This window comes from Amphimedon queenslandica, unplaced genomic scaffold (genome assembly GCF_000090795.2).
Source record: "Amphimedon queenslandica unplaced genomic scaffold, v1.1 AMPQUscaffold_12905, whole genome shotgun sequence".
In the NCBI taxonomy this organism is placed as follows: domain Eukaryota; kingdom Metazoa; phylum Porifera; class Demospongiae; order Haplosclerida; family Niphatidae; genus Amphimedon; species Amphimedon queenslandica.
Window position 1 is genome coordinate 36,666 of NW_003546859.1, and position 8,134 is coordinate 44,799.

Consider the following 8,134-nt stretch of genomic DNA (forward strand, 5'->3'; position numbering starts at 1 on the left):
CTAACTGCCCTATGCTGCTAGTGATATGTGCGCGTAGAAGTTTCATGGTTATTATTTGTACATTCCCGCATACCTTATTTAGCACAATAAGTGATAACTGCACTGAAGCCATAGTTGGGCGTGTACTAAGTTAACTGTAATATAAAAATGGCTGCTGAACTGAGCAGCAAGAGACCATACAGAGACCTTGGAAGCAGAATTTGACCTCACCTTGTTGTACCAGCCACTTTGTACCACTCTGAAGAGATTTGTAGTTTCCAAGCACACAAACCATGTTTGTTATTGACACATGAAAAAGCTCTTGATCAATGATCATCCTCCTTTAGTCTGGTCCCTTGGGACCCACAACATCAAGAGTAAGGATAGTAATAGAAGTGAAAGAATATGTGGTACATGTACTTTTGAGACGGGCTGTTAACTGCTGTTGATCTTAAAAACGAAGTATTACAGATCTGAGTTCACTGGAGCAGAGGCTTCTGACTCTTGGCTCCATGTCCTCTTTCTTAATGCTTTAGGGCGCTTAGGTGTAGTGGCATGACACTCATCAAGATTAGATGCTCTCAATCTGTTGTAACAGTCATGATCATCTGGATTGTGCTGTAGTTCTGACTCTTCCTCTTGAAACATCGTGACTACACGTGTGGGTGGGTGCACCATATAGGTTATTAAAAACACCCATTTACTATCATGGCTGTTGATGTTTAAACAGGTCAAAGAAGGTGCTAAACAAACTGTGAAAGACTTCTACGCGCACATATCACTAGCAGTATAGGGCAGTTAGACACTCTCCCCTCCTCCTTATCCACTCTTGGTATTTGATACATTAATTATGAGATTTGTAATAGAAACATTCATTGGAACCTCATCAGTTGTCATTAGGTAATGTATGTACACTGTATGTATGTATGGTGTAATGTTTATTGTAGAGAATGAAGAAAATGAGAAAGAGTCATTGCAGCAGAGTGAGGAGGAAGCAGAAGAAGTTGTTTATAATTTTGTACTTATTTTACAAATAATTGCCTTATACTTATAGGAATATATGGATCAGCATTATACACAAGAAGACAGTGGATCTGGTGAAGGATATGCTTGTTTGATGTTTTATGAGAAGAATTCTTTTATATATTTCACTGCTATACCAGTTAAAATGTTGACTGCTCTTCATGAGGTAACAACATAATAATAATTATTACTATGTATAATAATAATAATATAATAATAATAATTATAATAATAATAATAGTGTAATTTAATGTGCTAAACTTTTATAGTACATCAAAGATCATCATCGTTTTGCTGACATTGGTCCAATTCATTATTTTCATTTCAAATGGTTCAATGGTTTTATTGAATTGAATTTTAATGAGAAACCATCAACTGGTTGGACTATTATTCCGTTAATTAAACCTTGCAGGGTAAGATTATTAATATATTAGTTTATTAATTGATTCAGTTCCTTTAGTTATATCAAGAGGATATTGATTCATTTGATGGAACTGATGGGTCTATTCCTCCATATTGTTTCATATCATTTGAAGGATCACCTGATGCTGTCCCTACACTACACTACTCTGTACCACTGGTGGGTGTGGCTGATCCTGTTACATTATTTATTCATAGAACATTGAAATGCACTGCTCCACCAGTTGGTATGTGCCATATTGTACAGTGTAACTGACTATTGTATTAATGTATAGCCCCTTATACTGGACTGGTGTATCATGAGAAGAAGGAAGATCAACATTTGATAATATTTACTGCAGCAAGACTGAAAGATATCAGTACTACTGTAACTGTAAGTTATGAATATTTACACATACATGTATAAATGATGTATACTTTACTATACAGTGCATAGAGGATCAGTATCCATTAGCTAGAATCAATCAACTGATTCATTTTGATTTTGATTCAAATCATGATTATATTGAATTGATACTTGATGCTCCTCAAGATCAGTCAATCACTGGATGGACTATTGAACCTCAATCCACTAAAGTATGAACTCATACACTTTGATTATATTTTGACAGCTGCACATTATTATATAGTTCCTCAAAGATCAATTTGACAGATTTAGTTTTACTAAAGATTTTCTTCCATCTTGTCTTGTATCTTTTCATGCATCACCTGATGCTGTTCCTATACTACATTATTCTGTACCACTGGAAGGTGTGGCTGAACCTAAAACAATCGATTTATTGTTAAAATCTCCTATGACATCATCGCAAGGTAGTTATACTTACATGTAAATTAAAAATATGTAGAAAATTTTTGATTTTAGTGTAGGCCTGGCCAAGCAGAAAATGGCCATGGTTTCTTCAAAAAATAGCCCATAGTTTTTTCAAGAAATGGCCTCAAATTTTTATTATACATATTGATGTTGATTCTTATGCTACATGTATGTGTGTATGTACAAAGTTTGAGTTGATTTTGACAAGAAATTCTGTATCTGCAATTAAACGCCAAGGCTTTGGCGTTTCATTTCATGATGCATATTGATGACCTTATTTCTTTTCCTTACAGTGTCCTATGTTGGATTGATATATTATGAATGGAAAGGAAAGGAATATTTAATGACATTTACCGCCTCAAAGAAGTTAAATCATCTACTTCAAGTAAAGTAAATAATATAAGTTATTAATGTATCATCATTACTAGTACATTGAGGAGTATCATCCATTGGCTGAGATTGGTCAAGTTTATAATTTCTCCTTCAGTCCCTCCAGTGGTTTTATTGAACTATTGTTTGATGACTCTTGTAAAGGATGGACTGTACAACCATTAGTTGAACCATGTAGAGTGAGTATTAAATTATTTACGTTTAAAAAGCTTATTATTATTTTTATAGTTGTATCAAGATGACATTGACAGATTTGATGAAGCTACTTATCCTTTTCCTCCATCTTGTCTGGTATCAGTGTATGGATCACCTGATGCTGTTCCTAAACTACATTACTCTGTACCACTGGAAGGTGTGGCTGATCCTGTTACATTGTGGATTGTTAGAAAACTTCAGCTAGAAAGTAACTGTAATTGTTAAATTTTTAAATTTATTAAGGTATACTCATGTAGAAGATGAATTAGAAGTTATTTCCAGTCATAAAGCTACTTTTGAAAAAGGTATAGTGTATAGCGGTATAGCGGGAAATTTTGGAGAGACTAAAATTTGATGAATTGCTATATTTTGGTGATTGGCAACTTTTAATTTTGTGAATTAGTGGCCATGTGCCATTGAGCATGCATTAATGGCTCAAAATGGCAGGTTTTATTTTGAAAGGATATATTCTATAATCTAGATTATGAGAAACTAAAAGCTACAGTTGCTGATAAAGAAGCTGAAATAGAAGAAGAGAAAAAACAAGTAGAGGAAGAGAAGAGACACTTAGAGAAGCAATATCTCATAGAGAAACAGATCACTAAAGGTTAGAGTATTGTCATCAATGTGTATATTATATGAGAGAATATTAGAACTGAAAACTAAAGTTACTGATAATGAATTATATATTGCCAAACTGTTGAAGGAGAGGGAGCAATTACAGGAGAGAGTCACATCCTTAGAGGAACAATCCATGAAAGAGACTAGTTCCAAGGAAGTGCAATTTAATTACATGATCCCTTTAATGGGTAAGAGCATGCAAGAGTATATGTAATATGATGTACTGTATAATGATCAATTGATAGATAATTTGGATTTCCTGAGTGATGTCCAGGTAGCAGAAAAGAAACTTTTAGTATTTCAAGGAAAGAAACCTCAACTGATGAATTGGGAGAAGTATGGTCTAAGGATTGGAGTATCAGGGGATAGTTTACTATCATTTAAAGCAGCAGATGCAGCAGTTGTTGCTCTTGTAGGAGGACAGTTCCAGTTTCCTCCTAATACTATCCTAGTCAGTGCTGTGTATGCAGTATCACTCTCAAAGCCTCTACTGAAGCCATTACAACTAGAGATACAGCACTGCATTGATTTAACAAGACAACCAGATCTTGCACAATACTTAAAGTTTGCTATAGCTCCCGTGAGCACACTCAGTCTTCCTTACCAATTCTCAATAGTTGAGGGAGGAGAGTTTAGCTCTAATGGTAGCTATGGATTCATTAAATTTCAACATGAAGAGCCCTGTTTGGTGTGTATTTTAGGTACTGCATCTGCAGGTTAGTTCACATGTCATAATAAATGCTTTTATCATACATATAGGCATATCAGATAGAATGATATATAAAATGATGATGCACTATGAACAGGAAGGTGTAGAGGATCTAGTGACATTAGTTGCAGCTAAAGATCTGAATGCTCTTATTGAGGTATAAGTATATCATTAATGTTGTATTGATTGATTTCATTTAGTATATTGAACGAAGACATCCTCAAACAGAAATAGGACAGCATGTCCCCTTTAGTTTTGATCCTTCAAGTGATTTTATTGAGTTCATTCTTGATGCTCCACAGATATATTCGCTCACTGGTTGGACTATACAAGCACATATTAAACCTTGCAGGGTAAGTAGAAGATATTAATATTAATTATTAATTGATGTGTTTGTACATAGATGTATCGTCATGACATTGATAAGTTTGGTGAAAAAGAGTATCCTCTTCCTCCATCTTGTCTGGTATCAGTGTATGGTTCACCTAATGCTTTTCCTACACTACATTACTCTGTACCACTGGAAGGTGTGGCTGATCCTGTTAGATTATTTATTCATAGAACATTGAGAACAACAGGTATAAATTATATTAGAAACAAATGATTCAGTTTAAATTGTTTATTAATTTAATATTAATCAGATCCTATTACCCGCTCCTCCTCCTCCTCTAATGTAGTACATGAATCAACGTCAGTATCATCCACTGGAGGAGCTAGTAAGTGATAATACTGTGTGTATATACTGACCTTTGACCTCTGTTAGGTCCATCAGCTACTGTTGATGTCAATAAAGTAAAGAAAGTGATCGATGATGTTCTTGTATCTCATTATGCTGCACTCAATTCTTTACCTAAGAAGTCTCTTACTGGTCTTGTCAATCAGTTGTACACAGCTAAGCTTATTAGTAATAAAGTTAGGGAAGATCCTTCAATGGAAGGGTGCATTACAGAGTTCAAGGCTGTTCTTAGTTTTAAGAGGAAGTTGCCTCAAGTAGAGGAGTACTGTCAAAAGTTCTTAAGCTCGTTCATTGCTGTAGGAGGCCCTTATGCTGATGCAGCAACGGTCTTTCATGAAGACTGGATTGAAGCTATTAGGAATGAACTGGGATTTGATTTTAATATTAATATTGATGCTTAACTACTCTAGTAAAATTTTTATGTATTATTAATTAATAGTATTGACAATATTTTTTTAATAGTTTTAAATTTTTACTGCACAATCACTGATCTCAGTGCATGAATTAATTGTGGTAGGTCAATTAAGGAGGTGTGTTTGTCCCGCCCCTCCATTGCTATTAAAATCCAAAATGTCTTCTCTTTTCTAGCTCCTCTTTTGAAATTACCTCTGAAATTACACTCTCTCACATCCCCCTCAGTCAATGGCTAAGACCAGTAAAGCAGCTACTCTCCCTACAGTATCAGTACCTGATTCATCCATTGATCTACTGCCTGGTGAGTATTCAACAACTGCCCACATATTAAGATTATTCTCCCTTACATGTATATACATGTTGCCTAATCTATCCACCCCTACTCTTTATTATCAGGAGAGGCACTGGTAGGTCATGCCCCTGATACCCAGCAGTTACTGTATGAGTCAGAGGGACCTGATAAGAGTCCTGGGTATATCTATGGGACACTCTTCATTACTAATCACAGACTCTCATTCAAACCTGCTCCTTTCAACACTGATAAAGTATGAACTCATGTTTATATACAGCAAGTAGCTTTTAAATGTGTCATTACTTTATTTTATTACCTCTCAATCTTTCTTTGCCTTCCTTCTCCCTCCTCCTCCTCCTCTTAGCTCTCTCCATTGGACAGGTCCTCAGTAGTCAAGAGTCATTATATTCCATTGAGACTGATACTACAAGCATACACTAGTAAGCCACCCCATCAGTCAGTCAGTCATTATTATGTACCTGTACCAGTGTATACTAATACTGTATCAATGTAGAGTAGGTTGGGTTGTGTATGGTATAATGTATTTAGTCATCTTGTGTGTTGTTGTTGTTGTTGACTTGTTATTTTTATAATATACTTTAAACTTTACAAATAGCAACTTTTCATACATGTATTGTACACACTTACATTATGTAGTGTATTTGTGTTTACTATTATTAGTATTATTAATTTATTAAGTAATTTTATTTATTTATTTGTTTGTTTGTTTGTTTATATTGTGTCTAGTCAGCAGTAATAAGAAGAGGCTTGTCACTGCCAAGTCAACTCTGCCAAAGAAAATAAATGAACTGGAAATAATCTGTAAAGTAAGAGAGGAAGGGAGAGAAAGAGAGAGAGAGAGGAGAAGGCCTGTGAAGTAAGGGAGGGGGAGAGAGAGGGAGGAGGAGGAGTCATGGGTTTATGTACTTCTTTATTCTCATTATTCAGGACTTACGAAAGGTTGTATTCAGTTTCAAGAGTTGCTCAAAGTCTGATGTAGTTCATGTAAGTATAGTTATACTACTATACCAGTACTGTACTGGTACTGTACTTATACTGGTACTGGTACTGTACTGACCTAGACTGGTCTGTACTACTGTTACTGTATGTAGTTATATTGTGTATATACTAATGCACTTCCTTTTTAATAAATACTTGTCAATGTCTTTATATGTCACTTCTCTCAGTGTATAACCTTTACATATTAAACTGAAGTGTGTGCCTATTATCTGTAGGTTGTCAATTCCTTTGGGATGTATTCCTCTCCCAGTAGTGTCTTTCATCTCTTTGCTTTTGATTACGCTCGAGTAGTTCATAAAACTAAAGACACTCACTCCTCATCTTCCTCTTCTTCTCAAGGTGAGGAGATGTCCCTCCATTACTAGAACTAATTCTCTTAGTAAATTGTGGCTACTAATTTCCCTCTCTCTCTCTCTTTCATTAACAGATGTCATTCCAACTTATTTCAATCCTCGTGACTGGCAGAAGGTAAGAAATAATTCAACAAAAGTCACACAATTATTTTTACAATATTAATAATACTGTACTATGATTGGAGTCTATTATTTCATTCCATTCTGCCATTAATTACTGAGTGAGTGATTTATATCCTTCAGTTGTTAATAGAATGTAATGAGGTCATTTTATTAATAATTATACACTTTCCTTATAAGGAATTGGATAGACTAGGAGTGAACCAGAAGCAGTGGAGGGTCACTGAGGCTAACCAACACTTCCTCCTCTGTGACAGGTTTGTACTAATAATGATACACTTCATTAATGATACATGATGTTGGTAACTTTGACATATTGCTAATAATTGTTGGTCTTAATTTGACATATTAATGGCCATGTGTTCCTAAATCACCATCAATAGAGTATAATATCATTTATTCCATTCCCTCCTCCTCCTCTTAGTCTCCCTCCATACATTGTGGTCCCATACAACATCAGTGATGATACTCTAGAATATGCTGCTGGCCTACATTTCAAGAACCGTCTACCTGTAAGCCACACCTATTCATTAATTACTGCTATTATTATTATTATTATTAATTGGTAGGTGTGGTGTTGGAGTCACAGTGTCACTGGTGTCTCATTAACCAGAGGATCATTACCTGATGAAGACAGACTAGAAGCACCTGATCCTAGGTCAGTGGAATACACTGGACAGGATGGAACCCGTTACACTGTCTGATGCATATACATGTACTTATGCTGTGTAGCAAGTTTGAGCCGATTTCGATCACAGTTGGATTTTCTATGATTTTTAAAAGTTATTCCAAAATTGGACAAAAGTCCTTGTACTATAGTACAGGGATTTTTGTGAAATTTCACCAAAATTGACAAGTAGAAAATTCCTCAATTTTATTACATTTCCTGATGCATATACATGTACTTATGCTGTGTAGCAAGTTTGAGCTGATTCCAATCAAGTTTAGATTTTTTATGATTTTTTAAAGTTGCTTCAAAATCGGACAAAAGTCCCTGTACTATAGTACAGGGATTTTTGTAAAATTTCACAAAAAATGAAAAGGAGAGAAT

General features: G+C 35.0%; 2 protein-coding genes across 2 annotated transcripts in view; both read left to right on the forward strand.

Moving 5' to 3' along the window:
• Positions 1-5,286, forward strand: part of LOC109586298 (uncharacterized) — a 7,156-nt gene extending 1,870 nt beyond the window's left edge. Inside the window, exons 6-25 of the mRNA XM_020002478.1 lie at positions 846-879; positions 927-982; positions 1,049-1,168; positions 1,272-1,415; positions 1,463-1,649; positions 1,698-1,795; positions 1,852-1,998; positions 2,052-2,232; positions 2,527-2,618; positions 2,662-2,802; positions 2,852-3,026; positions 3,076-3,123; positions 3,300-3,425; positions 3,472-3,627; positions 3,685-4,155; positions 4,199-4,305; positions 4,349-4,501; positions 4,552-4,726; positions 4,826-4,864; positions 4,912-5,286. Of these exons, the coding sequence (XP_019858037.1) occupies positions 846-879; positions 927-982; positions 1,049-1,168; positions 1,272-1,415; positions 1,463-1,649; positions 1,698-1,795; positions 1,852-1,998; positions 2,052-2,232; positions 2,527-2,618; positions 2,662-2,802; positions 2,852-3,026; positions 3,076-3,123; positions 3,300-3,425; positions 3,472-3,627; positions 3,685-4,155; positions 4,199-4,305; positions 4,349-4,501; positions 4,552-4,726; positions 4,826-4,864; positions 4,912-5,285 (3,024 nt within the window). The 3' untranslated portion in view covers position 5,286. The remainder of the gene's footprint in view (positions 1-845; positions 880-926; positions 983-1,048; positions 1,169-1,271; positions 1,416-1,462; positions 1,650-1,697; positions 1,796-1,851; positions 1,999-2,051; positions 2,233-2,526; positions 2,619-2,661; positions 2,803-2,851; positions 3,027-3,075; positions 3,124-3,299; positions 3,426-3,471; positions 3,628-3,684; positions 4,156-4,198; positions 4,306-4,348; positions 4,502-4,551; positions 4,727-4,825; positions 4,865-4,911) is intronic.
• A 132-nt stretch (positions 5,287-5,418) lies between these two features.
• LOC109586300 (myotubularin-related protein 10-B-like) lies at positions 5,419-7,820 on the forward strand. Its single transcript, XM_020002480.1, has 10 exons — positions 5,419-5,599; positions 5,695-5,843; positions 5,955-6,030; positions 6,338-6,417; positions 6,539-6,595; positions 6,826-6,949; positions 7,038-7,078; positions 7,264-7,340; positions 7,508-7,595; positions 7,653-7,820. The coding sequence occupies exons 1-10, from the start codon at positions 5,527-5,529 to the stop codon at positions 7,785-7,787; spliced, it is 900 nt and encodes a 299-aa protein (XP_019858039.1). The 5' UTR covers positions 5,419-5,526; the 3' UTR covers positions 7,788-7,820.
• The last annotated feature ends 314 nt before the right edge of the window (positions 7,821-8,134 follow it).

Excerpts from the sequence above, each read along its gene's own strand:
- LOC109586300 (XM_020002480.1), top strand. The coding sequence starts at position 5,527 with ATGGCTAAGACCAGTAAAGCAGCTACTCTCCCTACAGTATCAGTACCT. Across the intron at positions 5,600-5,694 it reads ATCCATTGATCTACTGCCTG|GAGAGGCACTGGTAGGTCAT; the intron begins GTGAGTATTCAA and ends CTTTATTATCAG. Across the intron at positions 7,341-7,507 it reads CACTTCCTCCTCTGTGACAG|TCTCCCTCCATACATTGTGG; the intron begins GTTTGTACTAAT and ends TCCTCCTCTTAG.